Source organism: Equus caballus, chromosome 11 (assembly GCF_041296265.1).
Source record: "Equus caballus isolate H_3958 breed thoroughbred chromosome 11, TB-T2T, whole genome shotgun sequence".
Taxonomy (NCBI): domain Eukaryota; kingdom Metazoa; phylum Chordata; class Mammalia; order Perissodactyla; family Equidae; genus Equus; species Equus caballus.
Window position 1 is genome coordinate 33,510,845 of NC_091694.1, and position 25,215 is coordinate 33,536,059.

General features: G+C 37.2%; 2 protein-coding genes across 9 annotated transcripts in view; both read left to right on the forward strand.

Annotated features, from left to right (window-relative positions):
• Positions 1-17,576, forward strand: part of GDPD1 (glycerophosphodiester phosphodiesterase domain containing 1) — a 53,349-nt gene extending 35,773 nt beyond the window's left edge. Inside the window, exons 7-13 of one of the 6 annotated variants that reach the window (XR_011423283.1) lie at positions 1,377-1,510; positions 3,719-3,778; positions 5,718-5,769; positions 6,181-6,410; positions 15,032-15,159; positions 15,456-15,648; positions 17,353-17,576. Coding sequence is in view for 2 of the 6 variants with exons in the window: in XM_005597526.4 (XP_005597583.1) it covers positions 1,377-1,510; positions 3,719-3,778; positions 5,718-5,769; positions 6,181-6,303 (369 nt within the window). In the remaining 4 variants the exon portion in view is untranslated. Of the gene's footprint in view, positions 1-1,376; positions 1,511-3,718; positions 3,779-5,717; positions 5,770-6,180; positions 7,515-15,031; positions 15,160-15,455; positions 15,734-17,352 lie in introns of those variants that run through there. The other 5 variants (XR_011423284.1, XR_002811576.2, XR_002811575.2 and 2 more) reach the window with 5 other exon arrangements.
• Positions 15,032-25,215, forward strand: part of YPEL2 (yippee like 2) — a 95,194-nt gene continuing 85,010 nt past the window's right edge. Inside the window, exon 1 of one of the 3 annotated variants that reach the window (XM_070227519.1) lies at positions 15,032-15,159. The gene's annotated coding sequence lies outside the window, so the exon portion shown is untranslated. Of the gene's footprint in view, positions 15,160-16,302; positions 16,410-16,808; positions 17,019-25,215 lie in introns of those variants that run through there. The other 2 variants (XM_014741545.3, XM_070227518.1) reach the window with 2 other exon arrangements.

A 25,215-nucleotide genomic window follows, 5' to 3' on the forward strand; every position in this document is an offset into this window, starting at 1 on the left:
TGCATTAGCCCTTTAATTCTCAGATGCTAGAAACTAAAAACAAAAAAATAAAAGATAGTGGGGTACACAGTAGTGGTGGGAAAACATGTGGTACTTATTCTCACTTAATGACGTTTTATTCATTCATACTTAATGCAGCGGCTATTAACCTTAGCTATATATTGGAATTACCTGACACTTTCAAAAAAATGCTAATGTCTGGGTCCCATCCCAAATACTCTCATTTAAAAGATACAGAGTGCAGCCAATTGTGTCAGTGGTATGCCAGCACACCACTCCCTGCCCTGGGATGGCTCTCCAGAAGTAACAATTATTTTTAGTTCTCTGGTTCTAAAGTTGCATAAGTTTTGAGGATTGGCTCCTAACCCTGTTTTCCCCATAAGTCCTGTTATTCTTACTGTATGAATTTGCAGAAATCAAGGTTTTTCAGGGACTTGTATATTGTGTAGCAGCTGAAACACCTGTATACAAATAAGCTGAAAATATTACAAAGCAGCATGTAAACATAGGGGCAAAAGAAATCCTCAAATTATTTACTCAATTTTTTTTTAAATAAAGAAGTGAGTAATTTAAAGCTAATATGTAAAATAAATTACTTTTTTGCATGATGTTTTCAATGTATTACTTTTGTACAGAAAAATTCAAATTTATCATAATTTTTGTTTGTTTTAAAGACAAATATAGGAGAGTAGTAGGGAGAAAGGGAACTTGCTTAATGGGTACAGTGTGGAGTTTCAATTTTGCAAGACGAAAAGAGTTCATATATACATATGAAGCTTGCATTCTAGGGGTTTGGGGATCTTGAACACATTTTCCAATACAAACTTAAAATGATGGTTAGATTCTTGGACCAGCTTACAAAATCTTGTTTATATTTGACCTATAACATAGCTAAATGATGTCATATTTGCAACAGATATATTAATACTATATATATTAATACTATATTAATATTATATTATCTATAGATATTCATATCTATACCATATCCTGTTTAAAAAAAGTGACTATATATCTTATATATAAACAAGAGTAGATTTACTGAATATTTCATGTCTTCATTTCTTTATCTTGTTCCATCAGATTCAGTATGTTTCATCTCTAGTGTGAAGCTCTGTCACCAACAGACAGAAGTGATGTTGCAAAAGCAGAGAGCAGGGAATAGAGAAAGTTTAGTAGTATTAACACTATAGGGGCTCCAAGATAGATCTTGACACCATTTGTAAGTGTCATGAGTTTGAAAGTGGATACTGATCATTCAGGGAGTACTTTTAATATATGTCAAGATAACAGTCTTGGGAAATATTGAGGGTGTGAAATAATCCTCTTTATTTGATAGGAGTAAAGTAACATATAATATTGTTTATGTCTTTTAGAATTCAGACATTCCTATACTCTTCAGTCTACAACGTGTTCTGCTCATTCTTGGCCTGTTCTTCACTGGCCTCTTGCCCTTTGTGCCCATTCGAGAACAGTTTTTTGAGATCCCAATGCCTTCTATCATATTGAAGTAAGTGGTTACCCTGTTTCATCAATTATCAGTTACAGGAGGACTAAGATAAAGGCTCGTTAATATCAATATCAATGATACAGAATAGATTGCTGTAGTTATTTCCATGTTTGATTAGCTGACGTATATTAGCAATGCTTTTTGATATAATTAAGACACATTCTCTAAAATGGATAAGAAAGGATTATAAGTATTCGATCTCAACCTATTTCAGGTAACAATGACTTTCTGTGCCTGTGTACTCAGAAGTCAGGTGAAAAGAATTGAGCTTAACTGTTGAAGCTTAATAATTCTTTTATTCTAACACCTAATGGCAATTGCCCTTTGACTTCCTTTACTTCTTTCTATTTCATTGACAACTATACACAGCTGAAGTTCCCTTAAACTCCAGATTCACCTCTAGTATTAATACATTTAGAAAGAAAAACTACCACCACCACCACAACCCAAAAAAACCTCTGGAGATGGGAGAAAGAAAAGGATAGAGTTAGTTTCTAGGAGATACTTCATTTACATAATTTCTCTACTGGGTACAAAGCCTTGCTTTTCACACACTGATTTACTGCAAAAATAAAAATATATAAAACCCTTGGCAAATAATAAGCATTCAATAAATGATAACTTTTATTGTTAAATTATCTTTATTATCATTATTATTAAAGAAAGATAGCTTCATCTCACAATCCTGCACACTTAGAATGTGATTTCTAGCTGTAAATTTATAATAACAACTGAGTCATGACAATGACTCAGGAATTCATAGCTCCTGGGGAGATCATTTAAATATGAGTTCACTTGCTTGAAATTTTTTTCATCCTCAAACAGAACTTTAAGAAATCAAGTCATTAGAAAATAGTAAGAAAAACAATTTGGTCAGTACCCTTATACTCAGCATCTATGTTTCATAATTGTTTTCCAGTTTGAGTTTGTTAGTGACGAGCATATTCATTTTACCAATTTCCAGTTATATTTATTAGCAGTCTTTGTAGCTGTTTCTCAGATAAAACAATGTAAATCACTTCATGTCTACAGACAAACCGTTTTCATTTGCTAGATTGAAATAATTCCTAACCATTTATTCCTAAACTACTTAGCTTTCCTCTGGCCTGGAATGGACTATTGTGCTCTCTGGATTATCTCCACGTGTTCCTTTTAGAAGCAGATATTATTGAAATACATTGGAACAAACTTCATAGAATTAATCTTTTCTCTAAAAAATTATTATGGATTAAGACACAGGTAGAATATTATATGTCTGTATTTTTTTTGTTTTTTATGGAAGATAATTGGGTACTTCCTAAGACGACGTCATAATTGGTATTTAATAAGGTAAGTAATATTTGAGATATTAAATCCCTGAGATTCCTGAAATTGCACCCAGGACTTTCCACTTGGGCTGGAGTTAGGAAAGAAGGGATTTTATTTAGAGAGCTTCTAATAAAAACTAATTCAGAGAGGAAAGAAATGAATTTAAATGCAGAGACTCAGAACTATCCTAAGAATATAGACAGGAGGAGTTCTAAAGGAAATAAGAAATGAAGATCTGGGGAGAATGAAAATCACTGCTGCTATTTAAATTTAGAAAGAAGCTGCTTAATATCTATAGTAGAGCGACTTGTGAGAGAATTCCTGTGGGCACAACCCAAGGATCACGGCATGGGTGGTTGTGCTGCTCTAGGCATCGGAGATTGAAGAAGGAACTCAGCATCAGTCTAAAAGTCAAGTATGCTCTTTTAGTAGGAAAGGTGATTAAAAAGGACAGGGCCTAAGTCTTCAGATATTGAAAGGGAAAGAGAAAACAAGCTTTTTTTTTTTTTTAGTCTCATTTTTACCCCAAATATCTTTTAATCTATAGTAAAGTTTGGTTGTATGTTTGAATCTACTGTATACTAAATTATAGCAGACAAAGCAAAAGAGGCTTCACCAAAAAAAGAGAAGAGACATAAGCCCCAGGTACCCAGCATTCTGGAAAGATAACTTTTATTTTTCTTTACCTTTGAATAGTGGTGGCAAAAAGTTAACTTGAAATCAATGGAAACAGAGAACCCAAATAGGCTTTATTTTAATTTATTTTTGTCCTTTTACAAATATTTTTTGGGCACATACTAAGTGCAAGGCGCTCTTTTCGTTCTTGAACTTGTTTTGTTTTATCACACTGATATATTGTTGTGTTCCTAATTTTATGATTCAAATTTTATTTTGCCTCAGACTAAGAGAACCACACACCATGTCCAGAAGTCAAAAGTTTCTCATCTGGCTTTCTGATATGTAAGAATTTTAGATTCTTGATATACAAGTTATTGTTTTAGCTATATCTGTTAAATACTACACTTATAATTTAAAGCAAGCTTTGTACATGTAATTTGTAACAAGGGTGTGTTAAGCACCTACTACGCCAATGGATATGTATGAATCATTTAGAACTAGCTTAATTTCTAGTCATAAAATCTTAGGAGGAATCTTGAGAGACAATCTCATCCAACTGCTGGAGAGAACTGAGCACTCACCCGCCCAAAGTTAAATGGTTTGCTTGGAGATATCTAGCTAATTAGGAGCAGAGCTGGGCTATATAATCATTCCCTTCTTATTTGCTGTTTCCACTAGCCTGCAGTCAAAACCTTGGTGAAAAGAAGTGTGTATAGCAATACAGTAAATGTAAAAATGTATGTTGACTAATGGCACATTTCTCAGAAAAATCTCCACCAAGACTTCACAGCAGAAAGGAAGCCCCCATCTGTAGGGTGGGCATCTATTTTAAAGAAAGTGCCTTACTTTCTAAGACATGTTGAGTTTAACTTTAGGTAAAAAGCACAAAGTTATCGTGCTATGTTTTGCTTTAAAATGGAACCTTCAGGGGCTGGCCCCATGGCCGAGTGGCTGAGTTTGTATGTTCCGCTTCAGCAGCCCACGGTTGCACCGGTTCGGATCCTGGGTGCAGACATGGCACCGCTCATCAAGCCATGCTGAGGCAGCATCCCACATGCTACACCTAGAAGGACCCACAACTAAAAATACACAACTATGTACTGGGGGACTTTGGGGAGAAAAAGGAAAAATAAAATCTTTAAAAAAAAATTTAATTAAAAAAAATGGAACCTTGAATGCTTAAATAATAGTACTAAATCACAACCTTTTGTTACTTAGCTCCTCTTTCAAAGAGTTGAAAAACTAGTATCTGTGCCACAGGGTTTATTCTTTTATGCTTTATTCTTGATTTAATCTCTAGTTTTCAAGGATTTTTTTTTTTTTTTTTTTTGGTGAGGAAGACTAGCCCTGAGCTAACATCTGTTGCCAATCTTCCTCTTTTTGCTTGAGGAAGATTGGCCCTGACCTAACATCCATGCCAGTCTTCCTCTACTTTGTATGTGGGATGCCACCACAGCATGGCTTGATGAGCAGTGTGTGTAGATCTGCGCCCAGGATCCGAACCCACGAACCCCAGGTGGCCAAAACAGAGCGTGTGAACTTAACCACTGTGCCACTGGGCTGGCCTCAAGGATGCATGTTTAATTGGTGTTAAATGCATATAATTTTTAGTTTCTGTTATTTTATCATTCTAACAGACATAGACAGAATAGAAATAATATGTATAACTTTCCAGTACAGTTAGTTCCCATCTTGCTCAAGTGATTTGTAGTCTAAAGTTCACTTTTAATTCAGTTATTTGGAACTAAAAAATAAAATGCTTTTTCCCTCTATATAGGATAGTGTAATTAATGGACATTAGATTTCTAAGATAGCTCACAAAAGACTAACCATTATGTAAGTGAACTATGATGTTATAGAACTTGGCCCAAGTTTGCTGTCTTATGTTAACTTAGAAAGTTATGGACACAGATTTCCCTGCTTTTTCTCACTCTCACTATGGTGCCAGCAGGGAAAATGAGGAAGCCTCTTCTTCACTGAGCTGCTTCAATAAGAATGGGTCTCCTGAGGATCTATTTAGTGTCAGCAAGGAGTAGAAAGGAGGTTCTGATTGTTTACCAGTAAGCAGCCCTGCAGTGGAGGGAGACCCATCAGTTAAGATGTAAATGCATCCACAGCAGCTATTATTACTTGAGGCCATTGCTTGTAATTGCTGAAGCGTTGAAATTAAATTCATCTAGGAATTATAAACTCTAAATTGACTAAATTAGGACTAAGAACTAACTTTAGTCCTTTATTAGGGCTAAGAAGTACGTAAATCTGTTCTGCTTTTCTTTTCTAGTTTACTAATGAGAAAGGCTTTGTTTGACCACCTCACTGCCCGAGGCATTCAGGTGAGTTCTGGAATGATGTGTTTTGGAAACGGTGTAGTTCTTATCAATTTAACACAAGTGTAAGGGGCAGGAAATTTTAACTGACTTAATTTGGTCCCAACTGTGATGCTGCTGCTTTACTGGCTCACATGTGAAGACATTAAACTCTGCCTTATAGTTCACAAGAAAGCATTGGCATTTCAGTAGCTAGACTCCACTGTGTAGGTGAGAATAGCTAAAGCCAGAGGGGTGGGACAGTGCATACTTAATGAGCAAAGCAGAATTTTTTTAAAGGGTTCAATGATTTCTTAAAATTGCACTTTTTAAAAGTTATTTCTAAGTGTGCTGAGATTGTCATAGATAAATGCTATTATAAAAATAATTTTCTGTTTTATCTTTTTCTCTCATATTTCTTATGCTTCTCATTTTCAGGTGTATGTTTGGGTATTAAATGAAGAACAAGAATACAAAAGAGCTTTTGATTTGGGAGCAACTGGAGTGATGACAGACTATCCAACAAAGCTTAAGGACTTTTTACATAATATTTCATCATAGAAAAGGAGGTACTCAGAAACATTCAAAGAAAACGTGAAAAGACCTACGAAAAAAAATTTCACCATCATTTCCCTAAGCCATTTCCAGAATGGTAAAAGGTTTAATCAGTTAAGTTTTTATTACCTCATTTTTAAACCTGTCTGAGAATGTAGAAATTATATATTGTATATTTATTTTAAGCAATATTGTATATTTTAAATTTGTAAATAGTTTGTTTAGGAAGATAATTGGTTATGAGATGTAAGTAGAAGATTATTGACCAAGATTTCTATATATGATGCAGTATTCCACTATTGTAAGTAATTCTGAAATCAAACTGTTAGATAAATTTGACATTAGCCCTCATGAAATATGATCAACTAATTAGTAAAACAAAATTATTGAAGGCCAGTACAGCTATTCTGAGTTGTCTTATTATTTCTAGGTACATCTTAGTTAAAGGGGACAAATACAGTAGAAGGAGAGCTTGGAAATCAGTGATGTAGTTATCTGACAAGTTGTACATTGTTAGCGGAAGGCAGACTCAAAGAAATAACTAAAAGTTTATTACTTGCTCAGAAATACAATCTGTAGACTGAATTAGATTTCTTGGTTGCTGTTGTTAATGGAAACATTCTATTTGGAATCCTTTCCAGGTGTGTAACAGTGCTACCATGTCTTTTTTTTTCTGTAAACGTTAAATTGGACTTAATCAATTGTAAATTTAGACAAGATCCAAATAGTCATATTTTTATCTTTCCTCTAAAGAAATGTAAATTTTCCATTTGGGGCAATAACTAACTGTTTGGGCTTACATCTAGGATTTTAAATAACATCTTGAATCCTAATAGTCATATGAAACTGACAAAAATGTGTATCATTCTTTCTAATACTTATAGTATAAACCACCTCTTCTTGATCTTTTAGAATTTATTCTTCTGAATATTAAGTGGAGACAGAATTTCCCAAAGCATTAGACATCACTCTCTCAGTTTTTCTGATGTGACTTCATTCAAATCTCTTTCTAATCTTTTTGACCGGTTTTCCTTATCTCTTTGGGAGGTAAATATAATCTGAAATGATAAGTGTCTTTTACCTAGATTGCGTCTCTCATTTGAAGTTTGCCGGCTAACAGCTATGAAGGAAGATCACACTCTTCCAACTGTCACTGGATGACGTGAATAACATTTGCTTTTTTGTTTAAACTGAAATAAAGTTTTCCAAGAACAAAATAAGGTTCTTCATTGTCTTTTTGTAGTTGTAATTCCAAATATGCTTTATAGATTTTTTTTTTTTGCAGAATTTAATGAGGTGACGAATTGATAGTATGAGTAAACATGCCTGAGATTTCTCTCTAGAGTAAGGAGAATAAAAGAAGATACAGAAACACTTTTATGGTAAAGAAGTTGCTTCTTGGCATTTGAACAAATAACTTGGGCAAGCAATCCATTAAATCATTCATTTTCATTTTCACTTATAAGTTATGATTACAGTTGCTAGGGATCATTTTGATCATCTTTGATATAATTCTTTCTGTTATTTCCTTTCAAATTTTGCTCGGTTGTGATTCAGATCAGCTCATATTACAGGGCCAGCACGTGTGTTGTGTCAACCAGTATAAGACAAAGTACCCGGTATGGTAAAGATGTTTAGAAAGTCATGAGCTATTAAACCTCTCATTTCCTGCCAGGCTGGTTCTAGAAACTGGGGTGGGGTTCTGACTACAGGTGGGCATTTAGTAGCCGCAACTGTGAAGAAAAAATGGCTGCAGTAGGTTGGGAAAAGAGAACATAAAATGTAAATCATAATATGTTCGAATAGAATACATATAAAATACATATATGAATGTATATACATAGAATACATGTGAATGATTCTGCTTAGAGTTGTGCAACATGGTGGCACTGGAAAGGTGCATTAAGAATAAAATAGGGGACCAGCCCTATGGCCGAGTGGTTAAGTTCTCGCGCTCTGCTTTGGTGGCCCAGGGTTTTCCTGGTTCGGATCCTGGATGCAGACATGGCACAGGTGCCAATCTTTAAAAATAAATAAATAAATAAAAATAAAATAGTTGAGCCAGCCCTGGTGGTCAAGGGATTAAGATTCACTGCTCTCACCACCACGGGCTGGGTTCATTTCCCGATGGTGGAACCATACCACCCATCTGTCATTTATCATACTGTGGCAATGGCTCACATAGCGAACTCTCACATAGAGAACTAAAAGCTAACAACTAGGATACACAACCAGGCACTGAAGCTTTAAAAAAAACGTCAAGAGAGAATCTGCCATAGATGAGAGTGCCAGTTGAAGGAAAACCAGGGTTGCCAGGTTGAACAATTTGTTCTGAATTGAAGTCGTATGTCTTAAGTAGGTGGCTAAACTCAAGACATTAAAAACAGGAACCCAGGGCCAGCCTAGCAGCACAGCAGTTAAGTTCGCACGTTCTGCTTCTTGGCAGCCTGAGGTTCGCCAGTTGGGATCCCAGGTGTGGACATGGCACCGATTGGCAAAAGCCATGCTGTGGTAGGCGTCCCACATAGAAAGTAGAGGAAGATGGGCATGGATGTTAGCTCAGGGCCAGGCTTCCTCAGCAAAAAAAAACAACCTAAACTCCTAGGCAATTATATGACATAATCATTTCAGTATCAAAAGGAAAATGTAAATAGCAGTCTGAGATCAGACCCCAAAACGAGATCAAAACTAAAGCCATCACACTCAAGAATCAAAAGAGACTAGAATGCTGAGAGCATGCCAAGGTAATTCATAAAACCACTAGTGAGGTTTAGCTTTTCTGCCTCTTGTATAGCACTGACAAATTAATGTTTGGAAAGTTGGATTATCCTATAATCTGAAAGATACAAGCCTAGACCATAGAACAGTCCAGAAACCGGGTCAGAAGTCTAAACAGATCCAATTGACATTAGATGGTATAAAAATCAATCTGGGGGGCTGCCCTGTGGCCGAATGGTTAAGTTCACACACTCCACTTCAGTCGCCCAGGGTTCGCTGGTTCACATCCTAGGTGCACACCTAGCATCGCTCATCAAGCCATGCTGAGGCAGTATCCCACATAGAGGAACTAGAAGGACCTACAGCTAGAATATACAGTTATGTACTGGGGGGTTTGGGGGAGAAGGAAAAAAAAAAAGATTGGCAACAGATGTTACCTCAGGCCAATCTTAAAAAAAAAAAAAATTGATTTGGCCATAATCTCCAGGATGGGAGACTTGCGGCAATCCAGACACGAATAAGGGTCCAGATGAAAGTAGTGGCCATGTAAGTAGGGGAACAATGAATCTACATGTCTCTGTAAGGGAAGAATTAATAAGAGTTGGTGACTAGATGAGCTTAAAAGGAGAGGGGAAAGTCACTACTAACTCGAAAGCTGCAAGAAAATGGGGAACTTGGAAAGGGGAACCAGTTTGGTGGTAAAAATTATGAATATGGATGCTCTTTGAAATGACAGAAAGTTTGAAATTACAGACATTTGAGTAGCTATGCTTTAGGTTTATTCGTCCTTCGATGAAAGAATAAGTCTGAAGGAATAGATTCAGGAGTTTTGTGTGCTTTATAGGTATGACTTTGCAAAGCTAGCACCTTAGAGGTGATGTGAGTTCCTTCTCAGTATTCTTCTTGCAGTTTGAATAGTTTGCTATGCCACCAGATGCCTACGTTGTGAATAGCATGGTTCATACCATAGTGAGATTGAATGATAACATACCTTCCCACTCATTTATGCCTTTTTTTCCCAAAAGTAGAGAGCTCTATTAAAACAGGCATAATTTTAACTCATTGTATTGTTTATGAAAAGAATACAAGTACATTAATATTGGTTGTGCAGTAGTTTTAAAATATAGTTTCTTGGAGCCCTAAGATAAGACAGGGTCTAGAGCCAGCCTGGATGGCCTAGTGGTTCAAGTTCGTTGCTCGCTGCTTTGGCAGCCCAGGTTCCTTTCCTAGTTGTGGAACCACACCACCCTTCTGTCAGTTACCATGCTGTGGCAGCAGCTTGCAGAGAAGAATTAGAACAACTTACAACTGGGATATGCAGCCATATACCGGGACTTTGGGGAGGGGGAAAAGAAAAAAAAAGAGGAAGATTGGCAACAGATGTTAGTTCAGGGTGAATTCTTCCCTGCAAAAAAAAAAGAAAAAAAGACAGGGTCTAGACAGCTTCTGCTGGATGAGTGGGGATGGTTATGCTAAGAGGAGGCTGAGCAGGTATACCTATGTGTTACCTATTCCCAATTTGACCAGAGCGCCTCCACTTTTTTCTGTTTCATATATGAGTTCCACATAGTTTCATTTAAAATAAGAGTTTTCTGCAAAACAAAATTATTTTTTGCTTTTATAATCTTTGATCTAAGATCTTTTTCCCCTTCAGACTTAAAGGACCTCTCTTCCTTCCTCCCTTCCTTCTATTCCTTCCTTCCTAACTCACTCTAAGCCTTTTTCATTCAGTCAGTTCCTCAAGGGTTTACAGTCCTGTTTCTGGTCAAGAACTTCTCAAGAACACTCAATGGGTGGAGGAGGAGCATACGACATGAACAGGAATCTACAAATGTAAACAGTCAACAAACAAAAAATGTTTAATCTCCTTAGTAATCAAAGACCCATAAATTAAAACAACATTGAGTGAGATACCAATTTCTACCTCTTAGATGGGCAAGAGTGAATGTATTTTGACAGGCGTGGGAAAGCAGTTGAGAGGCATGTTGTTGGGAATATATATTGGCAGAACTTTTGGGATCAATTTGACAGTAGTGTCTTTAAATACATCCTTTCATTCAGAAATTCCAGTGCTAGGAATAATATCCTAAGAAAATAATAGGGCAAGTAGCCAGAGAGAGATATGCAGAGTGAAAAATTGGAAACAACCTAAATATCCAACATTAAGGAATTGGCTAAATAAATTATGATAGATCCATATAATAATATTATTAAAATATTACTGTTCCATATCTACTGATACGAGATATTATTAAGTGAAAAAACTAAACTATAAAACTGTATACTATGTAAACAAAGAATACTTATGCATATTCATTTTAAAAGTGAAATATCTACCCAAGTGTTAATTGTGGCTTTTACAATGATGGAATTACGTGACTTATTTTTACCTGTCTAGGTTTTCTAATTTTTCTGTAATTAATAGAGATCAATTGTTTTAAAAAATTAATTTAAAAATAAAGCCTTTCTAGCCTTAAAAATTGTTTGATGTCCAGGGCTTTGGAAGATAACTCTTCTCCGAAATTTGGTTCCTATCTTATTTTTAATTTTTAATTTTATTATTTTTTTTAAGATTGGCACCTGAGCTAACAACTGTTGCCAATCTTCTTTGTTTATTTTTTTCTTCCCAAAGCACCCCAGTACCTAGTTGTATACTCTAGTTGTGAGTGCCTCTGCTTGTCCTATGTGGGACACCGCCTCAGCATGGCCTGATGAGCGGTGCCATGTCCACGCCCAGGATCCGAACCAGCAAAACCCTGGGCCTCTGAGGGGGAGCACTCAAACTTAACCACTTGGCCACGGGCCGGCCCCTGGTTTCTATCTTGAGAAGAGAAAACCTTTAACTGCCAACTTGGAGTTGACCAAAGAATTGACCAGGTTTCCTGCTTAGCCACTTCTAGTTTCCAACAAATCGAGAAAGAGGGATTATGGCTTTGCTTTAGATGTTATCCAGGGATTGAGCTAGACCTTTTTAAAAAAGTCATAATTCCACAACTCAAAGACATTCACTTGTTATTAATTTTTTACTCTATATTCCTCTTTATTTTTCACAGTGCATAGCTTTGGGTTTTTACGTGGTCATGATCATACTTTTATGTTTTTTTCCACTTAGTATAACGTGAACAGTTTCCCATGTTATAAATTCTTTTAAAAACATGGAATGCTATTTAATCAAGTAGATGTGCCATGATTTACTATTTCCCTGTCACTGGAAATTTAAGTTGTTTCTAATTATTTATCATCATAAATAAGGCTGTGATGAACATTCCTATGTATGCTTCACTCCCTCACACCCAATCATGAAATCCTACATATTGAGTCTATTTACTTCTTTTCAGCTCCACTGCCACCATCCTAAGACAAGCCACCATCATCTCTGACTAAAAAAATACAACTGCCTTCTTTTTCTAATTTCAATGTAATTTATTTTTGAATAGGTAATATATTCACCGGTTCATAGAGTACAAAGGACATACAGCAAAATTTCTCTTTTCCACTCCTATCCTCTAATCACTGGAGGAAATAGGAAGGTGATATTATCATTCATTTATACATTAAATATTTACTGAGCACTTCTGATAGGTCAGTCACGTTAGATCTGGAGCTATAATGGTAAACAAGATAGATATGATGTGTAAACTCACGGCTCTTACATTCAGTTTGAGAATACAAACAAAAAGAGTGAACAAAACGTGATAACTTCAAGTTGAAGCAAATATCATGAAGGTGCAATATTTTGAGTTATAAGAAATATATATTTGGTCATTCAGATAGCCACAGTATATTTCCTATAAATATTTGGTCTTCGTTCACACTTCCTGGCTCACAGCTCCCAAACACTTGGAAATTCTTAAGTGTCAACAATGATAAAGAAGTCTTTTGTTATGCTAATGAGGTGACTTTTAGAAAGCTTCTAAGGATGAGGGCTGGTTGCCAGTGGAGCCAATCATGTTATCAGAGGATTGGAAATTTCACTCCCACCTCCTGACCTCTGGGTAGAGGTGGGGAACTGGAGGTTGAATCAATTGCCAGTGGCCAATGACTTATTCACTAATGAACATGTGATGAAGCCTCAATAAAAACCCAAAAGGGCAGCTCATTTGTCCTCTTTATGGAGAGCGTCCATGGTGGGGAACCTGAATGCTTCCATGTGCCACTGTGTCAAGTCCTAAGCTTCTCTAACACAGAAACTCCTTTGTTCCGAACCTCAACCTATGTATCTCTTCATCTAGCTGTTGATTCATATCCTTTGTAATAAATTATAAACAGGTTTCTTGAGTTCTATGACCCACTCTAGCAGATTAATCAAACCCGAGAAGGGGTTGTTGGAACCTCTGATTTAATAGTCAGATGCACAGGTAACAGCCTGGGCTGGCAACTGTCATGTAAAGTAGAGGGCAGTCTTGTGGGACTGAGCCCTTTACCTGTGGAATCTGATTCTATCTCCTGCTAGATAGTGTCAGAATTGAGTTGAATTCTCAGACACCCTCCTGGCATTTGAGAACTGCTTATTGGTTTGGGGAAGCCTACAGACACACACGCACGCACGCACACACATTGCAATTGGGTCCAGGAACCCTTTGCAGAAGGACATAAACAAAGGACTGAGATAAGAAATAAAAGTCTAGCTTATTTTAAAGATTGGTACCTGAGCTAACAACCGTTGCCAATCTTTTTTTTTTTTTCTGCTTTATCTCCCCAAACCCCCCCGTACATAGTTGTATATCTTAGTTGCAGGTCCTTCTAGTTGTGGCATGTGGGACGCCACCTCAACGTGGCCTGATGATCCGAACCCTGGGCTGCCACAGCAGAGCGCATGAACTTAACAACTCAGCTACGGAGCTGGCCCCAAGTCTAGCTTATTTTAGATAAAATGGTCAAGGAAGGCCTCCTTTGAGGTGGTGGCATTTACACTGAGATCTAAAGCAAAAAGAATGAACCATACAAAGAATAGGAGGAAAGCACTCTAAGCAGATGGAAGAGCTTATGCAAAGGCCCTGAGGCAGGAAAGAACATGGTGTGTCCTAAGAATAAAAAGAGGAGAGGGATAGAACATAAATGGAGAGATTGGCTTTTGATGGGAAGGAGGACTCTTCCTGCATTGTAAATGAAAAGAATCGAGGTACAAATAAAAGCAGGGCTTTGTACCTTTGGTGGTGGGAAAAATAGAGAGCCTCCAATGGCTTCTAATTTCTCCATGACAGGTGAGCAAAGGTCTTTGCTAAAACTGAGAATGGAGAAAGGGATGCAAAAGGTTTGAGGAAAGAGGTGGCTTTCTGTCAATCATTTTAGGGAGTGGGAATGTGTTCCCATTAGAGAAACATAGTGGGGTTCCTGGGCTGTTCTGAGTGCTAAGTTGAGGCTTAAGATTCTGCATTTAAAACAAAATCAATCAAAGCCAGCCCTGATGGCCTAGCCGTTAAAGTTCAGCATGCTCCACTCAGCAGCCTGGCCTGGTTCTTGGGCGCAGAGACACACTACTCGTCTGTCAGTGACCATGCTGTGGCAGTGGCTCACATAGAGAAACTAGAAGGACTTGCAACCAGAATATGCAACTATGTGCTGGGGCTTTGGGGAGAAAAAAAAGAGAGGAAGATTGGCAACAGATGTTGGCTCAGGGTGAATCTTTCCCAGCAAAAAAAAAGAAAAGAAAAGAAAAATAATCAAAATTAATCAACTCAGCTGTGATTTCTCAAAAGTCATTAACAAAAGAGTTGATAATTTAAATTAAGAGAATACAAAAATTCTTGAAGGAAGCAAGTGGGGAAAAAGAGTGAGCAGAGAGTTAGTCCTTAGAATGTGCCCGAAGGAGACAGAAGGTGTAGTCTGAAAAGGAGAAGTAGGGAAGTACAGTGCTACAATGTCCTCAACCCCATTACAGAATTTAAGAAAGAAGGTAGTTATCAGTAGGGTCCAAAATAGGACATTGAGATCAAAGAAGGAGAGGGCTGGGAAAAGATGGCTGCTTTTGGTTTACAAGGAGGCCTCCTTAACTATGGTTCATTTATCCCTGTAGTTGATGGCACTGAAACCAGATTGCAAAGGGATGAAGAGGACTGACTGGTACCAAAGGAGGCTAATAAAAACCAGCCACTATTCAAAGGAATCAGAGAACCAGGACATTTGAAAAGGCAGCAGTAACAAGTGAGTTATATTCTAAATGGGGAGGCTCATAAATGTGAGAAAACAAGAAGGAACTAGTGGAGAGAGATTGGAAATGCTGGAGAAGAAGGACGTGTGAGCGAAGATCTCTTTCAAGACTGAATGGGTTGTAATTTAGGCAACAAATATTTATTAATGCCTGCCACGCAAGGCACCTGGGTTACAGCTGTGAGCCATACAGAACAACTCCTGTCCTTTTGGTGCGTATGGTCTAGTTAGTAGGTAATCTAGAGCTGAGAGAAGAGGAGGAAAAGATATCTTTTTTTCTTATATTCCAGGGTAGAATGGGAGTATAAAAAACTGGGACGTTTTGCGCTTGAAAGAGGATGGAAGTGCTACGGGTGGTGTACTAGTCTGCTCGGGCTCCCACAGCAAACACTGCAGACTGCGTGGCTGAAGGAACAGAAGTTGACTTTCTCAGTTCTGGGAGCTGGCAGTCCAAGGTCAAGGTGCCAGCGTGGTTGATGTCTGGTAAACTTCTCTTCCTGGCTTGCAGACAGCACCTTCTTGCTGTATCCTCAAGCTGTATATAGCTTTTTCTCTATGTGCACACTCACAGTGGTCTCTGATGTCTGTTCCTCTTCTTATAAGGACGTCAGTCCTATCAGATTAGAGCCCTACCCGTATGACCTTATTTAACCCTAATTACTTCCTTAAAGGCCCTATCTACAAATACAGTCACATTGAGGGTTAGGGCTTCAACATGTGAATTTTGAGGGAACACAATTCAGTCCATCATAGGTGGGGATGGGAGTCAAAGTGGGAAAGCTGGAGATTGGTTATGTGTGGGAGGAGGTGGAGATGGGAAGGGTAAATTGAGGAAATCTGAAAGAGTTGCAGAAGGAAGCACTTGTAGCCGACCATGGAGAAGTTAGGATGGAGAGGAAGTTTAGTGCGGCCAAGAATTGTCAGAAAGAAGTTGACGTGTATTTCTTAGTTTCCTAGGATACCTACTGTAAGATTTACAGACCTCTGATACCAAACAAGCCCATAGATTACTAGAGAAGGAAAAAAAAATCTTTTCACAGTTCCTGCCTTTGGGAGAAGACAAACAATGAACACGGAAACAACTTACTCATGGCTAATTATGATGTAATAAAGAGTTAAGGGGCAGGGGGCAGCTTTAGATTCAGTGGCCAGGGAAGGGCTCTCTGAGGTGACATTTCAACCTGAAGTATGAGATAAAACCTGAGGGAAAGTGTTTGAAGCGGAGAAAACTGCAAGTGCAAAAGGTGGGGAAGCACTTGGTGTTTCAAGGAGCAGAAAGGAAACCAGTGTGCTTGGAGCAAAGTAAACTGGAGATGCAGCATAAGGCTAGAGAACTAGGCAGCAGTCCGATCACAGGGCCTTTTTGGCAGGCCGTGGTAAAGAATTTGCATTTTGTTCTAAGTGCGACGAGGAGTCATTAACAAGTTTTAAGCAGAGGAGTGATGTGGTTTTTAAAGATTATTCTTGCTGCTGAGTAGAAATAGATTGGAAAGGGACAAGGTGCAAGCAGAGATATGGCAGTGGGAGAGGAGATAGAGAGAAGTGGCTGGATTTGAGATCTATTTTGGAGGTAGAAGCAACAGACTCGGTGGGTGAAGAAAGGAGAAAAACTGTAGACTAATTGGTAGGTTTGACTTATACAGTTGCATAGATGGATGATAGATCTCATTTACTGAGATGGAAAAGAAGCATATTTCTGGAGGGAATATGAAAAATTCTGATTCAAGTCATTCTTGAAGAAACACTTCCCTTGGGACCGGCCCTGTGCTGCAGCGGTTACGTTCACACATTCTGCTTCTCGGTGGCCCGGGGTTCGCCAGTTCAGATCCCGGGTGCGGACGTGGCACCACTTGGTAAGCCATGCTGTGGTTAGCATCCCACATATAAAGCAAAGGAAGATGGGCACAGATGTTAGCTCAGGGCCAGTCTTCCTCAGCAAAAAGAGGAGGATTGACAGCAGTTAGCTCAGGGCTAATTTTCCTCAAAAAAAGAAACAGTATCTAGAGCCCAATTATGCATGCTTTAAGCCCTACAAAATAACTAGACAACTCCTACCCTACTTTGGAAAAAAGAATGAGATTAACCTTTAACCTGTATCTTTTGTTTGCCAGATGCTATCACACCTATCATCTTATTTAATCTTTACCATAGTCCTATGAAGTAACTGGTATTAACTCTGATTTATAGATGAGGGAACGGAAGCTCAAATGGGTTAAGTGACTGAAGCAAGATTGCACAGCTAGTAAAGTGACAAACCTGGTACGCAAACCTAGTTCTTCAGAGATCAAGTTCAAAGCTACTTCCACCACACAACACTGCTGTTCATGGACCAGTTCTTTCTCCACAACCTTTGTCACTGAACTTCTTAAATATGATCACAGGAAAAGTGTAGTAAAAAGAATCAAAATCGCTCTCATGTCATTGTTTTCCTTTCTCTTCCAAGAAAGACTTTGATTAAACACATTAGTGTTTAATATCCATCAGTGCTGGGCATCTCCCAACTATTGCATAGAGTTATGCAGCGGTTTTTTTTTTTTTTTTCCCACTTCCTCATTCTAACCATTTTCACCATATTATGAAATAAATTTGAGTTTTAAAAAGCCCAAGAATTTCACATTTTCTGTCTTCTGTGATCTTTGAGGTCAAATATTAAAGCTTAGCAATGCTGAAGCTATAGTTCAGTGTACTTAAGTAAAAGGTCGGATGAACTACATAACTCTTTACAGGTTCTTTCCCAGTCCCTTCTCCTCTGTAGCTGATTCATTTCCCTTTTTGGGGGGGGATATATTCCTGCAGTCATCATTTTTAGGTCATGTGATTCTGAAGTAAGAAACATTTAGGCAGTTTTGCAAAATATAACAGGATACACCTGGTCCTATTATCAACAACAGCAATCCAAATTTAGCCTATCAAAAACTGAGATAAATGATATCATCTTAGAAGAAAAATACCTCTTGGCTCAGGTGGGAAATGCTGAGAACTATGGCAACATTTTTCTCAGGAAAAAAAAGTTCTTTTTCCTAAATTCGTCAGGTTTTGGAATAACTTCTCTGAAATAACTTGTTTTAAAAAGTTATTAGAACCACCTCACAGTCATTAGAATGGCTACTATAACAGAAATCCAGAAAATAACAAGTGTCAGTGAGGTTTTGGAGAAATTGGAACCCTTGTGCACTGTTGGTGGGAATGTAAAACAGTATGTCTGCCATGGAAAAATAGTAGGACAATTCCTCAAAAAATTAAAAATAGAATTACCACGTGATCCAGCAATTCTACTTCTGGGTATATATACAGAAGAATTGAAAGCAGGGTCTTGTCAAGATATTTGTGCCCCCATGTTCTTAGGAGCATTATTCATAATAGTCAAGGGGTGGAAGCAACTCAAGTGTCCATTGACAGATGAATGGATAAACAAAATGTGATATACATATAATGGAGTATTATTCAGCCTCAAAAAGGAAGGAAATTCTGCAATATGCTACAACATGGATGAACCTTGAGGACATTGTGTTAAGCGAAATGAGCTAATCACAAAAATACAAATACTATGTGTTTCCACTTGTGAGGTAGCTAGAGCAGTCAAATTCATAGAGACAGAAAGTAGAAGGGTTGTTACCAGGGACTGGGGCAGAGGGAAATGGGGAGTCTTTGTTTAATGGGTAGAGTTTCAGTTTTGCAAGATGAAAAGAGTTCTGGAAATAGATAGTAGTGATGGATGTGCAAGAAAGTGAATATATTTAATGCCACTGAGCTATATGCTTAAAAATGGTTAAGGTGGGTTAAATAAAAATATGGTTATAAAAAATAAGTTCAAAACAAATTTGGTAAATTTTAGATGGTGAATAATGAGAGTTTTCCGTCTATAGAGTCATCCACAGAGGTTACAAGGGGGCCTGTAACTTCCTGCCAAATTATACCAGCTTACTCATTTGGAAACAAAATGTGAAAGCTTACCTCTGTAAAACTGGCCAAGTGATGTTTTATTAAAACTCCATCCAAAACAACAACAACAAAAAAGATGTAGATGGTAAACTTTATACGTGTATTTTGCCACAATTAAAAATTTTTTTTTAATTATTTGGAAGGCCTTGACAGTTTTGGAAGATAAATGTTTATTTCACCTGTCTTTAGATAGAATTTGAATGAATGGAAACATTTTAGATTTGTATTATTTTTATAATTTTAGCATTTATTGATCATCTATTCTAAATGTACCCAAACAGAAATGCCTCTATCCCTGACAGAAGAGCATTTACCCTCTGTCGTGCTCTTCCAGTGATGTGGAGCTCTCGTAACCAGGGAAAGGAAGCCATTTCAGCTCCTTGATGCCCACTTCGGTTTGTAACTCAAATTCCCTGTGCTTTGCTGCTTTGTCCACCTCTAATCTGCAAGAAAAGCCTGATAAAATAGTCATCTTGTTGCACTAGAGCCGGTCCTATCCTGACACCACCATTAAAATGATCACACGTTATTAATGATGTGTTTTTAGTGTCCTATTCTAACGTGTACCAATTTTTCAGTACACGCCTTCTGGTCTTCAGGAAATATCAGAGGGTAAAAATGTTATGTTTTTAAAATCTAAAAATTATAGATATATGTAGAATAAAAAGTGGATGCCTCATTCTTCATCCGGTTCCACATTCCAAAGATGGCAATTGTCTGTCATGTGTTCAGAATATTTTCAAGTATAAGCAAATTATTCCATTCTTATCACAAATGATACCATGCTATTCATATTGTCCTATAGCTTACTTTCCTCATTTTAAAATCTATTCTGTATTGTTTTAATTATCCAAAAGTATTCTATTCACGGGATATTTTGCCGCGTTAGAGAGAACATATTATATAGGGGGCTACAGCAATGAGAAGGATTTTCATGATACTGCTCTGTCTTATCTCTTCCTTATTCGACTGTGAAAATTTTCTCACAAACCAAGGGTTTGATTTGAATAATATCTAAACTTGAGCTCTGGTAAAACAAATTTAAAATCTGGCAAACCGCTTTTGAAGAGCTCCTATAGGACAATATAAAAGTTAATGAGCTTTACTGTATTTTGAGTTTCTGGTGTCTTTCTTTTGGTTTCTTGAAACTAATTATTAGCACTAATTCCTGAAAAATCACTGACCCACAGAAATCCTATAGCTCCACTAGTACCCTGTTTCTTTCTGGGGCATTGATTTCTTCTTCGTACAGGATCAGTGAGAGGTCACTTCTTTGTTTCATGTTCTTCCTTCTACATACTGTTTGAAATGTTTATATTTTGCTATCTGACCTCTAATTTCCCATGCAACTTGTGTTTGGTTTAAGGTAAAGTGTGAGATTCTGCCAGACTTGGTGGAAATACCGTCTATGACATTCGTGACAAATTCTAAGTAGAAACATCGTTATGTGCTCCAGGAGCGAAATCTCAAGGACTGGAGGAGGATCCTGATAGTGTTACTGTACAAGTAAAGATCTGCACCTTGTTTCTACTTCATCAAGATGAAGAGACTTATGGGACATCATACTCAGTTACATTGTTTTGGATTAAATTCTGGTTTTGATAAACCAGCTGTAAAGGCCATTTTGAGATTGGTGAAATTTGTATATGGGTATTAAATGAGATAAAGAATTAGTGAAATGAATAGGTGGAAATCATTAAATTGAAACAGGTTATAAATCAATATGCATATAATCTTATTTTGCTAAAAATGCATTTATCTATACATCTCTCCATAGAAAAATATCTCAGAAGAATATACAGGAAGGTAATCTTTGATTGTGTTAGTATGTTTTTATATATATATTTTTTAATGTTTTTTTTTTATTGAGTTATTGATAGGTTACAATCTTGTGAAATTTCAGTTGTACATTAATGTTTGTCAGTCATGTTGTAGGTGCACCACTTCACCCTTTGTGCCCACCCCCCACCCCACCTTTCCCCTGGTATCCACTAAACTTTTCTTGGTCCATAGTTTTAAATTCCTCATATGAGTGGAGTCATACACAGATTATCTTTCTCTCGCTGGCTTATTTCACTTAACATAATTCTCTCAAGGTCCATCCATGTAATTGCAAATGGAATGATTTTGTTCTGTTTTGCAGCTGAGTAGTATTCCATTGTATATATGTACCACATCTTCTTTATCCATTCGTCTGTTGCTGGACACTTAGGTTGCTTCCATGTCTTGGCTATTGTAAACAGTGCTGCAATAAACATTGGGGTGCACAGGGCTTTTGGGATTGCTGACTTCAGGCTCTTTGGATAAATATCCAGTAGTGGGATGGCTGGATCGTATGGTAGTTCTATTTTTAGTTTTTTGAGGAATCTCCATACTGTTTTCCATAGTGGCTGCACCAGTTTGCATTCCCACCAGCAGTGTATGAGGGTTCCTTTTTCTCCGCAACCTCTCCAACATTTGTTGCTATTAGTTTTAGATATTTTTGTCATTCTAACAGGTGTAAGGTGATATCTTAGTGTAGTTTTGATTTGCATTTCCCTGATGATCAGCGATGATGAGCATCTTTTCATGTGCCTGTTGGCCATCAGTATATCTTCTTTGGAGAAATGTCTGTTCATGTCTCCAGCCCATTTTTTAATTGGGTTGTTTGATGTTTTGTTGTTGAGTTGTGAGAGTTCTTTATATATTATGGATATTAAGCCTTTGTCAGATATATGACTTGCAAATATTTTTTCCCAGTTAGTGGGTTGTTTTTTTGTTTCAATCCTGTTTTCATTTGCCTTGAAGAAGCTCTTTAATCTGATGAAGTCCCATTTGTTTATTCTTTCTATTGTTTCCCTTCTCTGAGAAGGCATGGTGTCCGAAAAGATCCATTTAATACTGATGTCAAAGAGCGTACTGCCTACATTTTCTTCCAGCAGCCTTATGGTTTCAGGTCTCACCTTTAGGTCTTTAATCCATTTTGAGTTTATTTTGGTGAATGGTGAAAAAGAATGGTCAATTTTCATTCTTTTACATGTGGCTTTCCAGTTTTCCCAGCACCATTTGTTGAAAAGACTTTCTTTTCTCCATTGTATGCCCTCAGCTCCTTTGTCAAAGATAAGCTGTCCATAGATGAGTGGTTTTATTTCTGGGCTTTCAATTTTGTTCCATTGATCTGTGCACCTGTTTTTGTACCAGTACCATGCTGTTTTGATTACTGTAGCTTTGTAATATGTTTTGAAGTCAGGGATTGTGATGCCTCCTGTTTTGTTCTTTTTTCTCAGTATTGCTTTAGAAATTCGGGGTCTTTTGTTGCCCCATATGAATTTTAGGATTCTTTGTTCTAATTCCGTAAAGAATGTCATTGGGATTCTGATTGGGATGGCGTTGAATCTGTAGATTGCTTTAGGTAGAATGGACATTTTAACTATGTTTATTCTTCCAATCCATGTACATGGAATGTCTTTCCATCTCCTTATGTCGTCATCCAATTCTCTCAGAAAGGCCTTGTAATTTTCATTATATAGGTCCTTCACTTCCTTAGTTAAATTTACCCCAAGGTATTTTATTCTTTTTGTTGCAATTGTGAATGGTATTGTATTCTTGAGTTCTTTTTCTGTTGGTTCATTACTGGAGTATAGAAATGCTACTGATTTATGCAAATTGATTTTATACCCTGCAACTTTGCTGTAGTTGTGGATTACTTCTAACAGTTTTCCAATGGATTCTTTGGGGGTTTCTATATATAAGATCATGTCGTCTGCAAACAGCGAGAGTTTCACTTCTTCCCTCCCTATTTGGATTCCTTTTATTCCTTTTTCTTGCCTGATTGCTCTGGCCAGGACCTCCAGTACTATGTTAAATAAGAGTGGTGATAGAGGGCATCCTTGTCTTGTTCCTGTTTTCAGGGGGATGGGGTTCAGTTTTTGCCCATTGAGTATGATGTTGGCTATGGGTTTGTCGTATATGGCCTTTATTATGTTGAGGTAGTTTCCTTCTATGCCCATTTTGTTCAGAGTTTTTATCATAAATGGCTGTTGGATCTTGTCAAATGCGTTCTCTGCATCTATTGAGATGATCATGTGGTTTTTATTCCTCAGTTTGTTGATGTGGTGTATCACGTTCATTGATTTAGTATGTTTATATATATATTTTAGTATGTTTTTATATACATATTTTTTAATGTTTTTTTAAAAATTTTTTATTTTTCCTTCTTCTTCCCAAAGCCCCCCAGTACATAGTTGTGTATTCTAGTTGTGCGTCCTTCTAGTTGTGGCACGTGGGATGCCACCTCACCATGGCTTGATGAATGGTGCTATGTCCGCGCCCAGGATCCAAACTGGTGAAACCCTGGGCCACCGAAGCGGAGCTCGCAAACTTAACTACTTGGCCACGGGGCCGGCCCCCGTTTTTATATTTTCTACAATGCTCATAAACTGATTTTGTAATACTAAGAGCTTATTTTTTATTAAAAAATAAAGTAAAAACTATAGCTTCTAGAAAAGTGCAAATATAATTAAGCTCATTATAAAGATAATATTGAAAACCAGTTAGAAAAAGGAGATTATTATATATATGGTATTGCGACATCTGCTAATCACTTGGGAAATTAAAAATAAAGAAGAATTCCTGCCACACATCTTATTTCAAAATAAATTCCAAATGAAGTAAAGATTTAAAGGTCAAAAAATGAAACTATAAAAATTCTTTTAAAAAAATAGGCCAAATTTATGTTGTTATGTTATAAAAGGCCTTCCTAAAAATAAGATCCAAAAGCAAAGAAGGAAAAGATTGATACATTTGACTACATAATTAAATCTTTGGAATTGTATGATATATGAATTTTATCTGAATGAGCTATTAAAAATTTAAATCTCCTATGTGTCCAAAAATACTCTGAAGTCAAAAGACTGGGAAAAATATTTGCAATACACATAATAGTTGAAGGATTAAGTTCTTTAGTTTACAAAGAGCTCATATAAATGAAGAAAGAAAAGATAAACAATCCAAAAGAAATAGGTGCAAATAATATAAATAGGCAAGTTAGAGGAAAAAAACTTTGAAAATAAATTTTTTGTTTCAAACCAAAAGTTTTGAGGGCATTTGATCTTTGGAATTTATCCATGCTGCTTCTCGTCCCCAGAGCCCCTAATCCTGCTTGGTCCTTTAATTGCCTGATATCTTTGCCATTTTACAGTCTGGTTGGTTTAATTAATTGGAATCTGAGTTACTGAGACGCCAGCGTGGCTTTGATCCCCATGAGGATTTGTCGCTTTGTGCTGAGGAGAACTGTTTCATATCACTGAACTGTGGCAGTCTGCCTCACAAGTGTGTGTCATTATTTATAAGAAATCTGAGAGAAATGGTGTGGCTGGTTCTTTGCAAACTGCTGAGGAAACTTGAAGCATGATATCCAAATGCTATTGTTAGTAAAATCACCTTCAAAATAAAAGGCATTAACACTATCAGCCTTGGAATGACTTTTTTCCTTAATACTTTTTTCCTTTTAATACACACATTTGGAGTATCTAATGTGTATAAAATTCTGTGGTTGGGCGCTACCCTCAAGAAAATCATGTTTTAGAGAGAAGGATTTAGAATAAGAGCTTAATGGTCCAAGGATAGTTTCTAAGTTGGCATCTTATATTCAGTTACTACCTTATTATTAATCCACAAATTATAGTAAAAGTTGCTATATAATAACATATTTATATAGTGAAGTATTTCTTCTATCAAAATTAAGTGCCTTCTACATACCAGGCACTGTCCTAGATATTGGGGATTTACTAAAGAATAAGATGCAGGGGCTGGCCTGGTGGTGCAGCAGTTAAGTGTGCATGTTCTGCTTCGGCCGCCCAGGGTTCGTCGGTTCGAATCCTGGGTGCGGACATGGCACTGCTTGGCAAGCCATGCTGTGGTAGGCGTCCGACATAGAAAGTAGAGGAAGATGGGCACAGATGTTAGCTCAGGGCCAGTCTTCCTCAGCAAAAAGAGGAAGATTGGTGGCAGATGGTAACTCAGGGCTAATCTTTCTCAAAAAGAAAAGAATAAGATGCAGTCCCTACTCTCAAGGGATTGATGGGGAATTATAATTTATAAGGCATTTTTATATACATTACCTCCCTC